This window comes from Bombus impatiens, unplaced genomic scaffold, assembly GCF_000188095.3.
Source record: "Bombus impatiens unplaced genomic scaffold, BIMP_2.2 scf_0049, whole genome shotgun sequence".
NCBI lineage: Eukaryota > Metazoa > Arthropoda > Insecta > Hymenoptera > Apidae > Bombus > Bombus impatiens.
Window position 1 is genome coordinate 1,342,308 of NT_176468.1, and position 22,880 is coordinate 1,365,187.

General features: G+C 36.0%; 2 protein-coding genes and 1 long non-coding RNA gene across 5 annotated transcripts; 1 reads left to right on the forward strand and 2 right to left on the reverse strand.

Moving 5' to 3' along the window:
• Window positions 1–272: 272 nt before the first annotated feature.
• On the reverse strand, window positions 273–13,744 carry LOC100742614 (chaoptin). The gene is made up of 16 exons (XM_033324046.1): window positions 13,608–13,744; window positions 11,778–12,066; window positions 10,938–11,108; window positions 9,661–10,136; window positions 9,094–9,313; window positions 8,550–8,860; window positions 7,270–7,494; window positions 6,971–7,192; window positions 6,298–6,466; window positions 4,809–5,341; window positions 4,052–4,246; window positions 3,684–3,968; window positions 2,958–3,083; window positions 2,719–2,832; window positions 1,937–2,172; window positions 273–1,742 (listed from the first exon to the last, which is right to left on the reverse strand). Exons 1-16 carry the CDS (start codon window positions 13,608–13,610, stop codon window positions 1,451–1,453), a joined length of 3,867 nt encoding a protein of 1,288 aa, XP_033179937.1. The 5' UTR covers window positions 13,611–13,744; the 3' UTR covers window positions 273–1,450.
• On the forward strand, window positions 5,630–11,876 carry LOC117152400. Of its 3 annotated transcripts, XR_004462782.1 has the most exons (4): window positions 6,522–6,661; window positions 6,735–6,781; window positions 7,402–8,102; window positions 11,791–11,876. It is a non-coding gene; the product is annotated as an uncharacterized LOC117152400 (long non-coding RNA). The 3 variants fall into 3 exon arrangements; XR_004462781.1 differs by lacking the exons at window positions 6,522–6,661; window positions 6,735–6,781 and adding an exon at window positions 5,630–5,671; XR_004462780.1 differs by lacking the exon at window positions 6,522–6,661 and having other exon boundaries at window positions 6,668–6,781.
• Window positions 13,076–20,635, reverse strand: LOC100742735 (lysophospholipid acyltransferase 1). Its single transcript, XM_003485275.4, has 10 exons — window positions 20,490–20,635; window positions 19,526–19,603; window positions 18,240–18,331; window positions 17,520–17,631; window positions 17,147–17,282; window positions 16,871–17,018; window positions 16,588–16,793; window positions 15,678–15,875; window positions 15,409–15,560; window positions 13,076–15,270 (listed from the first exon to the last, which is right to left on the reverse strand). The coding sequence occupies exons 1-10, from the start codon at window positions 20,633–20,635 to the stop codon at window positions 15,120–15,122; spliced, it is 1,419 nt and encodes a 472-aa protein (XP_003485323.3). The 3' UTR covers window positions 13,076–15,119.
• Between the last annotated feature and the right edge of the window lie 2,245 nt (window positions 20,636–22,880).

The window sequence follows — 22,880 nt, forward strand, 5'->3', positions numbered from 1 at the left end:
CCCCGTGTCTTTCTTCAATTATACGATCTACTTTCTCTATAATATTTTTAAGGATGCAATATCACAAACAATAATAAAAACGTATATCATAGTATACAGTGCGATTTTATTAAAAAAAGAAACGTGTCGACAGCACATATTGGAAAGCGAATTAGTTTTCTTTCGTTCATTAAACGCATAATATATAAAATCTTCGCTATTGAGTTACTTAGTGAGCGAATTGCCCCTTGAAGTCTCTATAAACGTACGTTTCGTATTCTCTACTTTTCCTTTTTTTTTCTTTTTGTTTTGAATGTATAACAATCTGAATGTGTAATTAACTAAAACTATTAAAATCTATACTGCTTCCGTCGAACTAAGATCCAAGTTAAAATTCTTCCATTTTGTTAGAAAACGAATAAGATTTTTCAATTTAAAACGCCCAATTTCCCCTCGATCCTGATTTTCTTTTCTACAAACGGAAGAAGATTCCATCTCGTAAATTTCAATCTTTTCCTTCGAATAGCATAAAAGAAAGAGCGTCAGCCTCGATTTATCTACAGGTTCTTAGCTCGACAATGACGTAGCGCGAGAAAGACGAAAAGAAGAGCCTGCAACCGCGTGATTTTTTACACAACGATCGCGAGCAGACAGCTAACTGCTACGATGCAGAGAATGAAACTTCAATTCCTATCAACGCGACGGATACGTGTTACAAATGGAAAGAAGAAAACATATCGAGCGTCTTTCTGGGTACACGTTCGGTCCTTAATTGGTCACTTTGTACGAGTATCTGAACAATTGATCCAACGGCAGTCTCATTGATTCGAAGCGTGCTGCTTTAGGCAAAGAAACGAATGGATGTGCAAGAGTTTCTCTCCCACTGACGCATCCGATCAAAGTGCAAACTCGATCGAGCAGATCATTTCGAAATCACTCGAAGAAATCACCTTTACAGTAACTTTTCATATAAAATCTAGTTCTATCGAACGAACGCTGAACGCAACCGAATCACGAACGTAGGCAGATACCGCGAATGCGATGAAACTCGCGTTGATGACCGCTCTGTCACGTACGTGTGGTCGAATGACTAATTATCATCGACGATAACAAAAGAAACTACCACTGCCACAGATCCGAGTATGTACTTGTTGCGTTGATGTGTTCCGTAAATATACATGAATCATGATCGTCAAAATCAACTTATCGACAGTATACACACGGGAACGTCGCATTATACCTATTCCCATCATCGCTGTCCATTTGCACAAGCAGACGCTACATAAGACGAGACAAACGAGACGTGTCATCGCGTCCACGACGCGTGTATTCCTCTCGAGTAAAATAGAAACATTTTGATAAACGATACGTCGCGTGTTCGCGCTTTAAATCGTTGCACGTCGCGGGGAAAGGAACGGTGAATGATTTTTAAACGCATAAAACCGAGGTACACGTTCGAAGGCTAAGATCTCTAATAGACGAGTGCTGGGAAAATAACGGAAAAGAAAAGAAGGAGATGACGAGGCGCGTGAATGTAACTCGCGGCACCCCATCCACATTCCAGATCGGTCTTTAACGCGTCCAGCACCGACACGTTATTTTTATTCAGGCAAAATGTTTCCCGAAGATCGTCGTCCCAATCGTTGTCCCAACAATCGAACTCGTCGTCTTCTTCGTCTCGTTCGAAGTTCTTGAACTCGCTGTAGGTAGTGCAGCGGTCTTCTTGGTATTGTCTGTGCTTCCTCTGCCAGGATTCCATCCATCTGAAGGAACACGTCGGTTCTTCAGCGACTTTTAATTAAGAACGAATAGCGGGAAAAACATTTACAAGCCTCGAAGTAAAACCCGTACGGGCATCGACGAAGATTCGAAAAGGAAAATGAAATATCATAGCCGACGCGTCGTTTCTTGCTTTTTGAATAGAAAATGCAAAATAAAAATGAGTTTATCGACTCACCCGATGTCGCAATCGCAGGTGAAATAGCTTCCCCTCACCGTGAGTTTCAATAGAAATCGTTTCCCTGGCACGCCTGGCTTGTACCCGTTAGACGGATTGTGAATAGTTCGCGCGTCGTTGTGATGAAGATGAATCGTCACGTTTCTTACCCATTCCGCGTTTTCAAACATTTGCTTGGGCACGGTGCTCACGCTTGTGTTGTACATGCCAAAGTGCAAGTGCGGATTTCTTATGCCCTGAAATAAATGCGACACGCCAGTCTGTTCGTTCGTTCGATAAATTTGCAATTTCCTTAAGAATTTCTAGTATTTACAAGTATTTCTATGAACGAGTTTCCTTAAAGTACAGCGTGTCTCGGCTGACTCGATCAGCTCGAACTGCTCGCAGGGTACACGTCGTATTGAAATATTTCTTATACGAAAGTTGCATAATTTGGAGGAACGCGTTATACGATGGGAATATCTTTTTTATGGGCGAAGGAATTTCGGAGATTTCCAGAGCAACTTTGTTATACTATATGGATGCTATATTATTTTACAGCAAAATAAGTAGAGAAGCGTCGAGTTCCGAGTGAAATGATATTGGCCTCCGTTAGTTCCAAACCTAGTGATCAAAGGGTAATTTCGTTTTGTTTCTCGCAAATTCAGTTTACGCGATGTCAAGTTGAAGATTCGATACGATCAAACATTTCCGTAAGACTGCATAAGGACAGGCAATTTTCCAATCGATCGATAGATCTTGACGGAGAATTTTCTGTAAGAAAGTTTATTAGAAATACATACTCGTAATATATCTGGGTTTATTTCCTTCAATGCTCGACCAGTCAACGTTATATTGAACAGTTTGTTGGGGAATTTTCCTTTCATTTCTTTCTCCAAGTTCGTGTCATTCTGTACCTACAAGACAAAATTTCTAGATATAAATATGTATATATCTTCTCTATTTATGTTCGACTGTCTTCGACTTGGTGAAAACGTTTTGTGAAAAAGCAATATTTACGATAGTAGAATTTTACACGTACATCGATGACCAGATGCCTCAAGCCGTTGTTGTACTCGAGAATGTTGGGGAAATTGAAATTCTTCACGCCGTTGTAAGCGGTTATATATAACTTGCGGAGTTTTGTAGCTTTGCAGAGTGCTCCGCTCTGCAAACCGGGAAACGTTTTAATTTCGACAGGGAAAATAGTAATTTTCATTTTATACGACGAATATTGTCTATCAAACGTTTCACGCGTATACAATCTACGCGTTTCTCGTTCGTATAAAAATCTGTAAAGTATTTTATGCAAAAAGAAAGAATAAACTTCCTACGACAATTTCACAATTTTTATACTCGTTTGATAGTATTTTATAGGATGCTGAGTATGTAGGTACGTATTTTTCTAAACGAAACTTAGAAATTTCATTCGCCTAATAAATATTAAAACAAGAACTCTATTCTGAATATCTTGTTTACACATATTTGCATATTATTTGCATTCTGTGCATTTTTTCCCCTTTAATATCATCATAAATGCATACAAATCTGCAATATAACCGAGCAGAATTATGTAATAAATAATTGTAATAAAATAACGATACTTCGAACGAAAGTTTTTCTAACAAAATCGGTCGGTGCACGTGTAGATTATCCTTTTGTAATTAATTATCGTATACAGATATTATTGGAGAATAAAAATTGCCGGTCAACGATAACTTTTTTGGTACGACTGTCTCGAAATTTTATTTCTCAAGCGAAAACTTACCTCAAAGGTCATCAAAGACAGTCTTCGTATATCCAGTTCCTCGAGACTGTCCGCGATACCTAAGAAACTAGTATTGCTAACGGCCGTGATCGGATTATCCGCTATATTGAAAGTTTTCAATTCAGGTAGGGTGTGCGTGATCAGTGGCACCACTGTCAGATCATTGGCACTTAGGTCCAAGTAATGAAGGGACGTTAAATTCGATGCCATTTCCGCTGGTATCGATGCCAACTCATTGTGAGCCAGATACAACGTTTGTAATCGTCGCAGTGGCAATTCTGGCACCTTTAAACGATACAGATACAATGAAATAAACGTTCCTTCGTACGAATGGTTCTATACTACACACGTTTACAGGTATTACGTACACTTAAGAGCGAAATATTGCTTAGATCAAGATACAAAAGCGAGTCCTCCAAACCGTGGAACGTTCTTCCGCGTGATTCCAGAAGTAGTTGTTTGTTGTGACTCAAATCGAGATGAGTTAAATAGGGCAGATCGGAGAACACACCATCATCGAGTCTGACTAATCGATTGTAAGACAGATCTAGCCACGTTAGGCTCTGAAACGGAACGGAAGTTTGCATTTTCGTTTCGAAGTTTACGAATTTACGATATTTCCTTTTTGCACGAGATACGATTCTTTTCGAACGATATCTCGTATTTTTTAAAAGCGGAATCTAACGATTAAATTTTGTTTTTAAATCTTTAACGATTATGAATTAGGGGAGGTATATAAATATGGTGAAATTTCACTTAAAATCGTCGAGGAAGCATTAAAATTGATTTAACAATCAATTTGTAACTGTATGTCTCAAAAATATCCGTCTCGATTCAAATAATTTGATCCAACAAATTTCTGACTGCCTACTCGACCAAGCCAATTAGTCGGAACAGGAGAAGAATTAAATTCTGAAGAATTAGAAAATTCAATTTTCAGCGTTATACTTTTCCGCGACGTAGTATAACGATTTGTACGTAAATCTTATTTCGTTGTAAAACTCTACTCGTGTGCTGGACTTTCGCGTGTCATTCGATCGCGCGTTAATTTCAAAGTACACGCAAATTTTTCCTCGCCGTTGGTCTAAGGAATTCAAATTTATTTATAAAATGCGCGCAACTAACTCGTAATCTAAATATCGCGTCTGTCGTGTGAATGCCCGACAAGGTGTTCCAAGACAGATCCAACATGGATAAACTGGCTGCAGCTGAGATGGACATGGTCTTTATCGGTAGCCTCATGAACTGATTGTGAGACAAATCCAAACTTTCGATATTGGCGTCTGAAAACATATTGTCTGGCAGCGATCTCAGTTTGTTATGAGAAAGATCGACGATTCTCAGTTTCTTCAGCGGTCTGAGCGCCTCTGCCGGTATGTCCATGATATTGTTCCAAGAGAGGAGAAGCACTTGGATGTTCCTGGTGTTTCTGAAGCAGTCGAAGTCGATTTCCATCAGCTCGTTGTGGCTCAGGTCTAGCCACTGTAGGTGCGGCATATTTCCAAAGACACCTTGGGTCACGTTGCTCAGTTGATTGTGAGATAAATACAGATGCGTCAAGGAGTATTCGACTGGTTTGAAGTAGTACTTCATTATGTCGGATATATTGTTGTAGCTGAGGTCCAGGACCTTGATGTTCGATTGAATCGTGCCGCCAACTGCAACGCGACGAAATAAAATCAGAGTTGAAAACAAGGAACGATTAATGTTACAGGAAAGTTAATTTATTTGTTGCGTATATCTCGAATATTAAATATATTCTCGAATGTTCTTAACGTTTTTACGACGTCGATTCGACGGCACGGGTCGGAGACCTTGAAGACTTGAAAGACCAAGTTTCCTAAGAGTTCGCGTGAAACATAAATCATTCTGCGCGTATTTCAAACTTTTTACCACGTAACATTAAGCCTGTGACATAAACTTAACGCGAAACGATCGAACGTCTAATCAAGCAATGAACGTATCGAGGATTAGAAATCGAATTGTTCGTGCGCGATGCGTGTTGATAACAAACAATGCATCGAGATTAGCGCGAGAAAAAATTTAGCAGAGGCAATGAAATCGTTCTTGGCAACATGGTGATTCTTAATTCTTTCAATAGAATTCCCAATCCTATTTTTTACATATTCTATTCATTACATATTACAAGAGAAAATATACAGATATTTTTCTGGTATTCGCATAAGCATAAACGGAGCAACTGAAGTTTCTACAATGACAACTTTGTAGCAAACCAAACTTTGTGTGATGGCCTTCACACAGACTTAAGAAACGAATTGTTAATTTATCGAACTCGTTTTTTAGCAGAATTTTTTAATATTTAATATTTAAATATTTAATAATATTAATAAATATTTCAAACTTTTAACGACCCAGCGGTCGTTATTCGTATTTCAACGAATCTCTGATATTAAATATCCGATTTCCGAGATCGTACGATCAGGTTTAGTCTTGTGGAAAAAAGAATTCAAGGATGCTACGTTGCGCAAGACAGACGCAGAGAAATTAGAAGTAACATCTGCCGATTTGTGACCGGGTTTTATCGATTTTCCTTTAGCAGGATTAGAGAGATCTGTTTCTAAGCGTGGCCAAAAGATTTCCTCGATGGACTTACTGGTGGTGGGCGGTGTAAACGTAGTACTGTTGATCCATAATTTCGGGATTTCATTGTGGCTGGCGTTAACTTTGAACGAGGACAACGTTCCCACTTGATCGAACGAGGCAAAATCGAACTCGGCTAGGTCGTTGTACGCGAAGTCGAGGAACTCCAAATCTGGCAGATTCTTAAATATAAATAATTACGATTTTCGTTCAATTGAGAAATTCTCCGAAACCACGAAGACAGATGTCACGAAATTGATCAGAAACTTTTGTATCTTTCTTCATCCTCCAACGTATCTGTTTAATGATATTTAACGCTAAAACGAGCGGTCTTAATGGATGATCGTAATTAAAGTCATACGACGAGAATAAAACAGGTAAATTGTATTTTAAACTGAAGAAAATGCGACGTTAATCGTACCATTAACGTCTACGTACTCTTGTTGATAGTTGGAAAAAAGGAGAATTAATAGCTCGAGTGTAAAACTGATAGCGAGGTATGAAATTGATAGATATGATTTATTAATGAAATGAATAAATTAATAATTAGTGGATATGATAAATTATGTGTCAAGGAAATTTTATATTCTAGCAGGCTTTTGATTAATCGTCTGAAAACATATTATACGATAGGGTTATACGATAGGATTATGAATAAGATACGGTAAATAAAATGTTAATGTTACCTGGAAGGCTTCGTCCGTGATATCTTTTATCTTGTTACCCCGTAGGTTGATATACTTCAACAGCTTCATGTTCATGAACGCCCGCCTCTCGATTCTATCTATAGCATTGTCTTCTAAATTTATCATCGTTAATTTTGGTAGGTCGACGAACGTGTGGGTTAGAATCGTTTTGATCATGTTGAAGGAGAAATTCACCTCTTCCAGGTACGAATGTATGTCGCCCTGAATTAATTCAAAATGAAAATAGACGAAGCAGGTTGAAATGAAACGTACGATTAGAAAAATTGTACAATTCCTACCTGAAACGTTCCTTTCCTGATATTATCGATTTCGTTGTCCTGCAATTCTATTCGTTTGATCCTCTTCAAAAAATGGAAAGACGTATCTGGCAGTGATTTAATTTTGTTGTTGCTAAAATCAAGGTGCTGCAGGTTCGTCAGAAACTTAAATGGCGCGTTTGGCACTTCAGAAACGGAGGAAGAGAAACCGTGAGACATCCTCAACGTTAGAAGCGAATGTCCAACCTGACGAACAATTATTTTATTTGCATGAAAATTTCTTTCCAATTCTTTCGCAATTAGTAGAATTTCATCGCGCAACGGATTATAGTCCGAAGAGACAATACTTTTCCTTTGATATTCTTCGAATAAAATATTTGTCGGTATCTGAATTCTCCTGGTTCTGCTGCGTGTTGTGATATAAAATTGTATTAAATGATTATATTTTATCATTCTACGTGCTCATTTAGCTTCGTTGGACAACCAAGAAAATAATTTCCTTCGTTCTTTTCTATGTACCGAACCATTTTATTTATTCAAACCGTAGCATTGAGAGCGAAATTGTTCGTATAATAGAAATTTAGTGATCCTTTCCCGGTACCTACGATCTCTCGTTGTAGTAATAAAAGTTTATGTAAGTCAATAAGACGATACTCGAGATAGGTAAATTTACTTAGACTTTAGCATTAACTGAAATTTCGCAAAGTTCCACCGTGTATATTCGTGAATAGGTCAAGTACTCGCTGCGACGATGGATCTTTATAGAAGCCTGTTTTATCGGAATTATCTGCGGCTATCAAGGCCTTCGGTGAATCGGGAATGCGGTTCGAATCTAGTTTAATTAACATATTAAGGTAAATTGCTGATTCTCATTGATCAAATGTATTACGGTTTTGTATGGTTGCTCGGTTGAGAAATCGCTCCTTTCTCGCACGAAATAGTAAGAAACAGAAAGAACGTTGTTATCGAAAATACAGTATAACAATCTTCCAATTTTTATGACACTGATACGACGATTGATGGATACAACGAAACTTCAGATATTTGTAAGAAAGAACAAAAAAGGAAAGAGAATAATCGTACTCGATAAGACGAGTTTTTTTCTTAATCTTTGAACTAAAATTAAATGGCACTCGTCCGTACTTTATCTCACTGAAATTCGACGATTTCGACTGGAAAAATTTAATGTTAATTTAGTGATTATCATATATATTGTATTTTTCTGAAACTTTATGACCTCGATAAAAAAAATTTTACGTCAAAACATAAAAATTACGACGAACGTTTAACGTTGAAATTACCTCGGAGAAAGCTTCGTCTTCTATCGAGGATATCGAGTTCTCCGAGAAGTCCAAATACTTGATTCCGCGAACGTGCATGAAAGCATGAGCCTTGATGGTATTCAGGTTGCTTTGGACTATACGAAGTTCCTTGATGTCCATCCCGTATTCCATAAAATCGTCCGACGATAACGTTGATTGTGGCATTCGCGAGATTGAAAGGAACCGCATGTTCCGCATTTGTCGTAAATCCTGAAGGGACACCACGCTGTTTTCTCTGCCGCTCAGGTCCAGATTGTACAGAGAATATTGGAAACCATTGAATACCTCGGCTAATAACACGTAGAATAAGATGTCGATTAACGTAAACTATTAATTTAGAAAATGGTTAATATTCGATTCGAGACATTGAAATTCGAAACTTTAGATTTTTGTAAGAAAGAACAAAAAAGGAAAGAAAATAATCATATTTGCTAAGGCAGGTTGTTTTAAATCTTTGAAGTAAAATTGGAAGATCGATGGAATTAATAAATCATCGTCGTAACGTCATCGTCTTTCGTCTTACCTGGCGAAAACGTTTGAATCTTGTTCTCGCGGAAGATCAAAGTACGTAAAAAATCGTATTCTTGGAAGATAGGACTCGAGAGAGAAGTGATATTATTCCCGGAGAGATCCAATAATTCCAGGGACGTCTCCAAGCCAGCCAAATCAGGAGAATTCACCTCCATTAGATCGCAATCACTGAAATAAAGTTCCCGTATTCTCGAATCCCTGAACGTACCCTCCTAAAACACATAGTTCGATATTTTCTCCTAGCCTTGAACATTTCATTACACTACGTAACATACGTATTAAATTGTAATATTTATTGCAAGCGAAACTTCTATCATTTGGCGTTTCAGCGAATCGATAATAAATGGTCGACAATAAAAAATTCACGAATATCAAATATCGTGAGTTTTTTATTTTGTCAAGAATTTTAGTTTCTGTAAACGTATTACAAACATTGAAAAATTCAGATTTAAAAGATCACTGGACTGTGATTTTTCTATCCGAGAAACATCTTTAGCTAATTATTTTAATTATAATTTTTAGAAGGCAAATATAAATTATAACATTTGGAAAATCTTACCTGTACCATAGTTAAAGGATTACCATCGAGATAAGTTCGGTTAACTTTATGAAAATGCTGGAAATCACCAGATATCAGAGTTTCGATTTGATTATAATCCAATCGCAGTATATCCAGGGACAACTGCAGCCCTCTGATTTCCGACTCCTGTTGCTGGTTTAACATCTTCGATATTCTGTTGTAACTAAGATCCAACACCTTCATACGCTTCAGAGACGACAATTGCGCATAGGGAATATGGGTCAATTGATTTCCATTCAGGTACAGATATATCAGATGTGCCATGCCATCTCTGAACACGGAAGGATCGATTTCTTTCAGATTATTTTCGCGTAAATCGAGCATGTCCAAGTAAGTGAGGCCCGCGAATGCATCCGCCGGAAGTTTGTCGATCGCGTTTCGTCCCAATCGCAGTTTTTGCAAAGAATTCTCCAGACCACGCCAATTATCCGGCGTGATCTTTGATATTTTGTTACCTGCAGAACAAGTGGTAACTTTTATTTAGTTTTCAGAATTGTTTCATTCCAAATGTACGATACGATGTTTTAGTAATTAATACGTAATTAAAGATTATATTAAAATAATATTATTAAGTATACTCTGGTATGTCAGAACCATATGTCGAAATTTGAAAGAGAAACAATTTTAGGTAGAAGAATTTTAGGATTTTATTTAGGATCAAGAATAATCTTTTAGTTTAATTCAATTAAGCTACGAAACTAATACAATTTCTACCATTAATTCACTCGTCCCTTTCGCTTTTCTTTCTTTCATATTTCTGATCGTGAATCAGAAATCTCAGCATCTAATTTTTACAATGCAATCTTATATCCATGTAATTCATCCTACATCCACTTAATTTCACTTTTGATTTCAAGCACGATGACAATAATTTTTCACATTTTAAGATATCAATATACATAAAGTGCTTGTTACGATTATGTTATCTACTAATGAATCGTTCCTTAGTGATTCGATGATTCATCAAAGCTGGAGTGTTTTATCAAACCACGTTATCATCCAATTTTTCAAGATGACAATAAGGATACGATGAAACTAAATTGTTACGAACTTCTCTCCTTTATTGAAACGGAATTTTACTTTCTTCCTAATGAAACCAATTCCTACCGATTAAATTTACTTATTTGAACATAAACCGTTATATTTTCTACGAATTTATAATAGAAATTTGTCAAATCCAATTATACGAATCGTTCATTTCCCGACAAGTTCGGATAAATGGAATTCTACTACGTTAAAGAAAATTCCAAAGATACCTGTCAGATCGAGAAATTGCAATTTCTGCAAATGTCTGAACGACCTGCTGGGAACCTTCTCTAGGCGATTGTAGGGTAATTCGAGCTCCCATAACGATCTCTCAAGCCCTAGGAAAGCTTCGTCCGGGATGTCGGCCAGGGGATTATGTTTGATCCGTAGATTGTACAGACCTGAGAGGTAGAGGAATGACTTTCATGTGAAACTGAACTGCCACGCATCCTATGTATATATACATATGTATATGTAACGTAACGTAATCGATGATGCAAGGAATTATTCGTGACATACGGTCATTGCCCCTCAACCCCTATTTCATTCTTCCCTTGATCAACGATCTCTTCGAAATCCCCTTTTAAGTGCATTCTAGCATACATAAGCGAGTTAATGTTAACGATGTGAGGAAATTACTTGGCATTTTATTTTTCCAAGGGATATTACTATTTTTTAAGTTTCCGTATAGGAAGAATCGCTTCTTTTTTACATTAGCGAATTACATTTTATTTGGACTTATTTGGCATTTTTTTAATTTTTCTTAAAACTTTGAATGTCGATTGGTCGTTGAAAAACAGTGAATATCTTGCGACAACATACGGAATATTTGAAAGTTGTAACAACCCAAATCGCCAGAATCTCGAATACTTCGACTCTTCCTCTTTATTATTGCATATCGAAAGTTGTATATGAGAAATTATCGTTTATTCGATGTTATTCGCGATAAAAAATTATTCTTTGTTAAACGTCACTTATATGAAATGTGCTCTTTCTTCAAAATCTTTTAATAATACGATCTCTTACAATTTTAATTCGTACGCCATCGTCGTTTGTAAATTCCTTCTTACCTGTGTTCATAAGAAACTGTGGCTGAAGAAACATCAGTCCGTTGTTCTCCAACTGCAGCATGAACACTTTGGAGGAATTTATCGGCTGAGGTATCCGCGGCATCGGCACGTTGTAACAGGTGACGATACCCAAATCCGGGATGGCTTTCGAACAAGTGCAAAGAGGGTTGAAGAAACACGGTGGATATTGGACCGGAAGCTCGTGCATCCGAACCAAGGACGCCCACATCATCATCAACAGGGTAAATATCATCAGAGCATAACCCACTTTCACCATCGTTGCCAAATGCTGTAAACCCATTTTTTATTTTACCGTCTCGTTGATTTCGATAGCTGTGAAACTTTCCTCCTTGGCTGCGTATAGCTTGGTAAATTTTCGAAATGTTTAATTAAAAATTGGTTTAATGTTTCGAATGCTCGTGGACTCTGGAGCTATGAAGTAGAAAGAGCATAAATGTATCGGATTTGATATATTTAACTCGGGTTAAATATTTATGTTTAAATATGCGTATGCAGCGGCTACAGAAAGTACCTGAGCCTAACTTTTGTAGGTTTTAGTTTTATTTTTACTTGTAAAACACACTGTCAAAGTTATAATAAACTGCGTCAGGTGGCAATAAGACGTTCCTTCTATTTAAATTTCATTCTATTGTATTGTATTTAATAGGTGTCTACAAAGTAAGTTATCTCGTTAAATAATATAATTCCACGATGACGACTTTCTCCGATTACTGCATTTTCGTCATAGATAATCGAACTTTAAGCAGTTTTTCGCAAACAAGCCAATTATTAGATACTACAACATAATCCTCTTAACTTAGCTGCACGTGGTTTATGTCGTACATTTCCTATGCATATCTATACTAACTGAAGTGAAACTTGAAAGAAATTCGCGCATTTTCTATCACTGTTTTAACGTCTGTTTAAGCTACATTTTTCAATTTTATCGAACATTTGAAACCTCGTGAGAGGTTTATTTCGAAATAGATCTTCAGGGAGATCTTTATTTCTTTGAGCGAAAGTCCGTTACCCCTTTCATTGAGCTTTAGCAAGTGAAGATTCAACGAGTATTATAAAATATAAACACATAAGATAAAAAATTGGAATAGAAGTAAAGCAAGTAAATGTAAGCCCATTTCTCGCGTATTTTTGAATATAAAGACCATTGAAATTCTAATATAATTACTCTGATATAGCAGCAACGATATTAACTTTTGCGAGCGAGTTAATAAGCAACTAGTTACGATAGCGAAAAATTAATTTGGATTGGATTTCAATGAAGTTTGACAAGATGTACGTATTTTAAGAAATTGGATTTATTTTATACCATTGTACTTTCTTTTCAAAGCGTGAGTGCCTACATGTTTATAATTATCGTTTCATGCCAGAATTCAAACGTTCTTCGATTACTTTCTAGTAGTGTACAAAAGCACATACATTTCTCCATTAACAACCAGAAATGAAACCTCGTACTTAGAATCTTATACAATGGAACAAAAAAACAATTTCATAACAATTTCTCCGATGATCGAACGAGCAATAGCTCCCCGGTAAATTAAATCGTTTAAGAAAACACTGTATTCCTGGTTGTGCAAAGGTCAAACATTTTTCGCCGAAAAGATTCACAACGTGTAAAGATCACCACTTCAATTTTTGTTTATTCAGCATTTTTATTTAACATTCTTTTCTTTATGAGCACATTAGATCCTTTATACCACACGAATCCTCTCTATTTCTATTATTTTTCTTTTTGGTCTCTTAAAACTCGAATCCATAATGTTTCACTGTCCTTTGCACATCCACGATTCGAACAATTAACAGAAATTTTACCATGCTTTCTTGGATTAAGAGGACGCTACTCGAGAATCTCTATCGGAGCTCACGATCGTGGGATCGTCGCGGATCGCTCGCGATGATCGCACTGACTATTTTGCTAGCTAAGTGGCCGCTGCCACCCCGTGTGTAATAGGGCTTCGGGGGTGCAGTCAGTTTCGGTGCTTCCCTTTACCCGATTATAAGGACGATATTCCATTAGGCGACGAATGAAAATACTCGCGCAAAACGTTAGTGAACATTCGAATTATGGCTATAGTTATTTGAGGATACGCAGGCACGTGGGGCGCAATGATAACGTCATTAATCAGATTTCACCCGGCTACTGTGTTGGTATATTTGCATCTTATCTTTCGTATAAAATTTATAATTAACCGATAGTGGTTCTAATAAAACTTATACATAATATCGCACTTTTATGATTTTCTTAAAAAATCTATGGTTAATTGAGTTTGTCTATGGTTAATTATCGGTATATATTAGAAGTTGTTACAAAAGAACAGAAGTTAGGGTTTGATCTATTTAACGTAATCAAAACGGTGCAACAATCGAGAAAGATGTTTGTAAATTTAATAAATTTACATTATAAATGTGATTTCATACTTACGTAACATTCACATTTTAGCAGTTGAGCATCGTATAATTTGTTTGTAATTGGATTTTATCTCGACACTTGTTATTAATATCAATAAAGATGTTCGGAGGTAACGTTTTATAAATAAACTTATGAATTTAATTTAAAATTAATCATGTGAATAAAAAGCAAAGACGCTTGAGGGTGCTGTAGATTAAGTCTTCTCCCTCGCTGCATCGTGTAATAATTTCGCGACTGCGACGTCTAGGGTACTCGGGCATTTTTCGTAGAATCGTCAATGCTGACGAACGCCAAAGAATATCTTACGCATATTCTAGCATCCTGAGTAAAACTGGGCGTTTTGGATAAATCGAAGCGCGTTTGTATAAACTAGAGATTATATTCCCTAGTAGTTCGTTTACAATCATCGTATCATTACGCACGCTAAATGTATAAAACTGCAAAAATTACTAGTAATCGCTTAGAATTAAAATCATATCTGTGTTCTGTTGGAACGTCATAATCTGTCAACCACTCTTTCGATAAACATTGCAGAGGGGAAAAAAGAACAAGAAATATGATAATATTACAGAAGACTATCGATTAAATATTATTTACTATATCACCCGCGATGTCGTCTGTTTTCCGGTAAAACTGCGAAACAGCTGGGTGCCAACTTCTCATCATATGCACTGGGCATTGATATAAATATATGATTACTCATTCACGTTATATAAAACAAATATACTTTTCACACGCTCGACATAGAATTTGTACCAGTAACATGTCGTAACAATAAATATTGTACGTATATATGTGCGTGTATATATAATATATACATAATATTTATACGTATATTAAAACATTCATAAAAAATATGTATCTCTTGTGTGATCGTCATTTTTTTTTTTTTTTTTTTTGGCCACATCTAAAATTCACATGGATTTACGCGCAGTTCCGTTGATTAATTCCTGAGAAGTTTTCGATTCCTTTTCAGTTACTTTCTTGTGCGACGGAATTTTCGGAAGACGTGGTGCGATCACGAGTAAAGTTAAACCGATTATATGTGGAATCAGGTATACATACCTGAAAAAGAGAAACATATTGCGTGTTATATTAGAATTTCCTTCTGATTACGTATGTATATTATAAGTAGACTGGATTTTTATGAATACGACCAAAGAAGTGGTACGTAAAAAGAAAAATGAATTTATTATTACTTACAGGTACATTTTCACACTTGGTACAAATTCCAAGAGTATAAAGCTGAATGTCATATAGGCCATTAAGACTCGCGTTGTAGTGAACGTAAGCGCATCGTATAGGAACTTCATCCCCTTGGACCCTAGGAAGTATGGTCGTATGTTACGACGAGTCTGTTTGATAGTAAAAGTTGGTCAATGATCAATTAACGATTAACAAAATATTTGTTCTTTTCAATGATTAAAAACATATAGCAAATCAAATTCGATATTATTACTAGTTTTACTTACAATGCGTGACACCATGGTAAAAAAGGCTCCATTGGCGAATGTTAAATAGTAACCGGGGTAAAAACCATGCCATAAGGCAGAAAGAGCATACGTGAACAGAAGTTTATTGTACTGTGTCCTTTCATATACAATCGACCTAAGCCACCTATTGGTTCCTTTATTCCAGTGTTCGATACTGTCCCTCATATTCAGAGACATCTGAAAAGTACAACTGTTGCATAGATTTTGATTCGTTTAGATCATACAACAATAATAAATCAATAAATTACGAAACACAATAGTACGGATCAGTAACCTTAAACTTAGATCATAACTTCTATTACGAGCTCGATCGATTCAATCTAAGTGATGTCGTCACTGCTATATAGTACGTATTAAAGATTCTATAAAAAAAAATAGTGATGTAAATTTGCTTAGAATATTTTTATTTCAAATTCAAAAATAAATCGACCGAATTAGATATACGTGTGCAAATCACATCAAGTTTTATTTATAACTAATTGATATGCCAATTTTTTCCTGGGACCTTATATAAGCATTTTTAATAATATGCTTAATGAAATTTCTATTGGCTTGGTAAACGAGAATCAACACCGCTCAATGAATACAATGAAATCGTGATGCTTCTGACATAACATACTTTGAAAAGAGAAAGACATTGCTCGCAGTCGGGTTCGTATTGCCTCGCTATATCGTAAAAGCGATTCGTTTAATCATAGGATAATGTTTCACATACCTAAACCTTGCTCGAGAAACGCTCTTTAAATTGGTGAGAACCGCATCAAAATCTGTCCAGCGGTTCTCGAGATTACCCCAAACATACCGACGCTTACCGCGATCTTTATCTGAGTATGTATAGATATATATAGATTTATCTCTAAAATAATCGTATTCATTTCGAAAAATTTACCTCAAACCCATAAACATCAACATTGGAAGCTAGATCCCATTTGGGTTCGCCATTCTTGTCATAACCGTTGAACCCAATCCCGGAATTATTGCAAATGGCATCGGCGAAGATCCACGCGTGATAGTATTTAAAGCGAACTAGCATAGTGGTGACCATCAGGAACCACATTTTATAAAACACCGTGGTATTCTCGAGGAAGTCATCGTCTGTAAATAAAGTAAAGTCTCGTCAGCGCTCTGACGTGGCGACGATAAATATTAAAGAGACAATATATGACTCGAACCTTTTAGCTTCTGAATCGGGTATGTTGGAATGAAAGTCACGAACATAGCCGCGCACAATAAGCTCACTATGACCTTTTTTATTACGACCGGTGTCGGAGACGGTTCCAGGACTATCTCGTCGTAGTGAGCGGAATTTTTATCACAGCCCTTAAAAAGAATAAAAAATATCAAAACTCCGTGTTATGATCTTTATTCCTTTTTTTCTTTTTTTGTCGCTGTTGTTATCGAGAGCGTATAAACACAAAAAAAAAAGGATGATTGAACAAAACTCTAACCGTCAAAGCTCTTGCTCCAGTTAGATTACGTCCATGAATAAAATCGATGTAATCACGATAAAATATCACCGGCCCAGCCATCAACGCTTGAAAATGGAAGACGTAGCTGAAGTACTCTAACGTCGTCGGCATCTTTCTAAAATAAGCCATGCATATAACAGGTTGGGTTTGACCACAGACAGCAAAGGAAATAAAATGATAAATGTAGGAATTATCCGGTGCGCAAACGATATCATCATTTGAATAGATATGTGATTCAGCTATGTTGATGCGTATGTAGTGTGGAAGATGTGTTCTTCTGGGTGTGTTGCGTTGCATATTATATAATTAATGTTGTGGAATAAACGACCGGTTAACGAAGACGTCAACTCACTTCACGGCTTGATAACGTTGCGTTGGCGTGAGTTCCTCTTCACGTCGCGTTAACCCATCATGTATGCTGTACGCAAGGCTGGTCACTTTCTGCGTTATCACCATAAGTGGCCCTGAAATGTACACGATGTAACGAGATCTTTATATAGAAATACATATTTTTTATAAACCACGTACGTTCCTGTGGTATATTCCTGTTATACGTTATATATTTACTGAGACATAATTTTTATATAAAGCGTAATTCCTATATTACGATAAGTTACAAAGTAAAAGTAAAATTAGAAAAGGAAAATTTAACAAGTAACATTAAATTAACCAGCGAGGTTGTTATTATTCGTTGTAAACATTCTAATTGGTTGGTTGTAAATTTTCTAATAATCGTACGATAGCGTTCGTACGATAGAAACAATACAATGTACGAATTAGAAAACAATTTGATCATACAAAACAAGAATACAATGCGACATTTACGATAACTTAAAAGTTACGGTATATGTCAAGGAACTTAAATAATATCTTTTGCACAATCGCGTAGCTAATAATTCTTTAATATACATAACTTTTGATCAGTAACACGTCGAATGACACAAGTCAGCGTAACTAAATTATTCGCTTAGCAAAACATGCGATAAATATACTGTAACTCTTGTATTCGACAACATATCAATAAGAAAAAGATATTAATTATTTAGCGAAGGTGACGCACGTGTCTGCTTACCAGTGATATCGAGTGTGTACGAGCCATAATTGTACATCTGTCGATGGTAATGCACGCAAGATAAGTAGAGCATCGCCGTTGTTAACACAACTCTGAAACGTATTACCAAGATGAGTTGTTAAGTTCAAAGAACAATCATTGACCGTGATAATGAGAGTAAACGTGGAAACACTTTGGCCTTTAACATTTAACGACTATTTATAACTTGTAATAAAAATTATCTTATTATATCTTATTATTATATACAAGTAACGATGTTCCTATTTTTGTAGTTGTGTTAATAAACGTTTCGGTTTTTCATAAAACATGCGCAGTTTACTAATCACTAGTTGAAATTAAAATTTATGAGTAGTTCTATATCTAGTGATCTATATCTAGAGTTTTAAAGAACAAGAAAAATACATTTAAATGTTGTATTATATAAAAAGTAAGAAGTAAATTATTCGATGGTAGAACTAGTCGAATTTACAAGAGATTATTTTTTTATGTATAAAGTATATAATAAGTAGAGTATTTTTTTTATACAAATCATAGGATATGATACTAAACGATTCGACGCTTGTTCTGTTTGAAATCGCTTAACTGTTTCTCTTGAACAATAGAACTTCTCATAATAAAATTAGTTAAATTATTAGGTATTTCTTTATTTATAGGCTCGTCACTGTGATACATGGTAAGAGAGATATATAAATTTTTAGATAAATTTCGATATAAATATAGGTTCGTAATTATTGTTCAAACTACAAAGAGTATAATAAAAAGATGTTTTTGGATTTTTATTATCTATGAAGTATTATTACGAGAAATTATAAATTTTGTAAAGGCACATTTATGTTTCCATTGTGTTAGTTTTATTACGCGATACAAAAAGATTTGAAATTTATTCTGAGAAATTTATTATTTCTGGAAAGAAATTGCACCGTATTTACATGCTTTAAATTGATAACGTGTAAAACGGGACAGAAACTTGTATTTGTAGAATACTTACGTTTCTAGTCGATATTTTATAGTGTTCAAAAGACAAGCGAGGGAATTCTAAGTAAACCGTAGAAAATAAATGTTCACAGTAAATCTTACACTTTGCTAAATCACATATTTCAACATAATTCACATATTTTCGTGGTTAGTGGGATAATTTTTCAAGAAAAATATTTTTCATCGGGGAATAGTACTTTATCAAGCTGCGCAAAGCTTTCATAGGATATGAAATCTATAGTGACTAATGAAACGAATCGATGTGCCCCATAGTTATAATTATAATGAAAATATCGATGTAAATAACTTGCCTCTGTATATTACGAGGATTTTGTGTGCGCATTGCTATGTAACATAAGGCTGGGAGGCCTGCAAGGTGAATCGCCTGCCTGAAAAGATACGAGTTTTCTTTTTTAATGAAGCAAGGTGGTTAAATATAGAGGGGGTTCTCAGGATGCTACAAACATTCTTTTCCGTTTATCTTTTTTTTCTTTTTTCTTTTTAGTCTCATGCACTAATCTATACAGTTAATTCTATTGTACAGGATATGTCCACTTTTAATTAATATAATAAATGTATTTTATAATGTTTTCTAAATAAAGACTTATTTCAAGCGAAGATCATTTTAACGTACGTATCTTTAACATAGCATATAATTATTAGATCGTGAATTTTCATGCACTTATGCAAAATTCAAACAGGAAGATATATAAAATGTATTCAAAATTGAGTTCTTGTTATAATTTTTAATAGGTGGAACAGATTTCTATTGGAATTTTATTTCTGCGGTTGATAGTTCATAGAAGAATAAATTTGTATAAAAATCCTCAGTCTAGTTATTTTCATATAATATGTTTATAATATGTATAAAGATCCAGATATTATAATTAGAATGCTGGAAGAAAATCACACAATGTCCGAGGAAACAATTACTTGTAATCATTCAGATATAAATATCTCGACACTTCTTCGAATCGTATATTTAACAAAAAATCATTCCTATATCGAATTTTTCCATATAGATGGGTAATTATTTTGATTTCTCTAAATTTAATACATAGAATCGCTACTGTTCGTACTATGAGAAGGTATTACATCTAACTTAAGATAAGTATCAATGAATAAAGTTTCTAATGTATCAATTAATCATGGGACATCTTGTACAATAGCATGAGTGTATAAAATGGCCTTTTTGCACAACGCTATCATGCTTATCAGAGATACGACACTTTTCTCAACTAATTGATTTCTCTTTATTTACGTAGATCTGTTTACCTGCCGAAGCAGAAATATCCAAGCGCAAGGCCGATGACGAGACCAAATACATGTCTGGTGGCTGCTGTCACGGCAACTGGACTAAGAAACGTTCTCAAAAACCCAGCCAATATCAGTGCTGTGAACTGTGTTAGTAGAAAATTCATCTGCACATAATCAAGAAAATGCATGTGTTACGATATTAGCCGATGTAACCTCGTCTTGAAAAAAAAAAAAAAAAAAATTAGATATTAACACTTCGTAGGCAAACTGGATTCATTTTTATCGTTTTGCGCTTACAACGAATCTCGTAAGAATTCTAGAATACTTATCGATATCGCGACTAAGTTATACAGTTCCTTGTTGCGTTAAATATTTGAAGTTTGTTACAAGAGAGATGAAAATTCACAAGAAAGAAACTCAAGCGTGAAATTTCACAAAATTTTGCTCGATGATTCAGTTTGCCTAACATCGTCTTATTGCCAAATTTTAATGTGATGTTCGGATTTCAATTCAACTATCCAAGCTTCAAGATAATTGCCAGTTTCAATACAACGTTCTTAATTATCTAATAACACGTTAGTTGAAATTTATTCCACCTCCTGCTGCAGAAAGATCACAGTTATTACGTTCAATCATTCCTTCAAACGTCAAATGTTATTGCACAAGAAACAGGCATTCGATTTCTGTCAAACAAGACTTTAATATTGCGATAGTTTCTCGAACAATGTAACGTAAAACATAGCTTGGAATTTCATTCATACGTGATTATAACATTTTGTCATAATTTTAAAGATTCCAAAAGATCTACTTATCCAACAAATTTCTTCAACACAATAAAACAGGAAATAAGAAATATACTCAAGTTCTATTAAGCTCGATTTACTCGACTACATTTGAAGGATCGGGAAAATAACTTAACTCTTTACCAACATAAATTTATCTCATTTACAGAACAGCAAAAACTCTTCAAATTCTTCGATCAATAAAATTTCCTAAGCGCTAAAGTCTATAAGAATGAACGTACATACATGTAGTAACTGATGGATTCTTAGAGTAAGGACAAGTAGTGATGGTAGGTTCAAAGTTTAATGTATTTTAAGAAGTGATATTCAACAACAAAAGGACCGACTATAATATCGTCGTACGTCGATTCACACTCTGCTTCTCAACTGACTCTCTGGCCGTTGTAGCATTCTTTTGTCTTTTGCTAGGCCCAACGCTTTTGCTAGGCGGACGCTCGTAGCCAGGGTCACGTAGGCCTTTTCGGCGAAGCTATTTATTTGAAGGACCCGATTGTAACGCATTGATGGAGCCGACAGCGCCTCGGCTCCCGCGACATTGTCTATAGTTGGCTCGACGTTTCTTAGGCCCTTCTCCCCGATACTACACTCGGCCATCCTGCAGTAACATGTGCCCTCAGATGTTGTGTTCATTCTCGCCATCGTCGGATGCGTCATCTTCGACGTTCAGGGCTCAAGGCTTCATGAAATTGGCAGTCGTTGAGGTATGCGCGAGTCCCTCATGCTCCCCTACTTTCTCCACGGTGTAGATCCCCGAACCTGAAGTCTATCTCCTTTTTCAACAAATCGGTTAAGGGTTTGGCAATCTTCGCGTAACCTCTAATGAATTTTCGGAAATATCCCGTAAGTCCCACGAAACTCTGGACTTTTCTAACCGATGTTGGCTTGGGAAAGTTTGCAACGGCCTTGGTTTTATGAGCGGACGGCTTTACGGTGTTTCCCGAGACTATGTGTCCCAAATACTCGATTTCCCTCTGCATAAAACGACATTTCTTCCAATTTATGACTAGCCCATACTACCCAGTTAATTCTACGACCATTTGCAAGCGTTCCCATGCCTCCTCTAAATTCTTTGCAAGGACAATGATATTGTCCATGTACACGATGACAATATCTTTGTCCATCAGTTCTTTGTAGATCTTCGATATATACTTTTGGAAGACAATAGGGGAAATTTTCAGACCAAACGGCAACTTCAGAAATTCGTATTGCCCCGTTGGCGTAACAAAAGAGATATACTTCTGGCCATCTTTGTCTAGACTTACGTGGAAAAACCTATTTTTTAGATCTATCGTCGTAAAAAGCTGGGCGCCCTGCAACGCGTCTAAAACGTCTTCAATTAAAGGCAACGGAAAATGTGGACACTCAATGAGTTCGTTAAGCTCACGAAAATCGACGCAAACCCTGATGGAGCCATCTTTCTTTCGGACTACCACTATCGGACTCGCATACTCCGAGTCTGACGATTTAATGACACCCTCGTTTGTCCACGCTTCTGTCACGACCGGCATACTTCAAATCCGACGGACTGACGATAGAGATAAAGATGTGGCGGCACTCGACGACAATGTATATCGCTAAAGAGCCTAATGAACCATCAACAACCCCA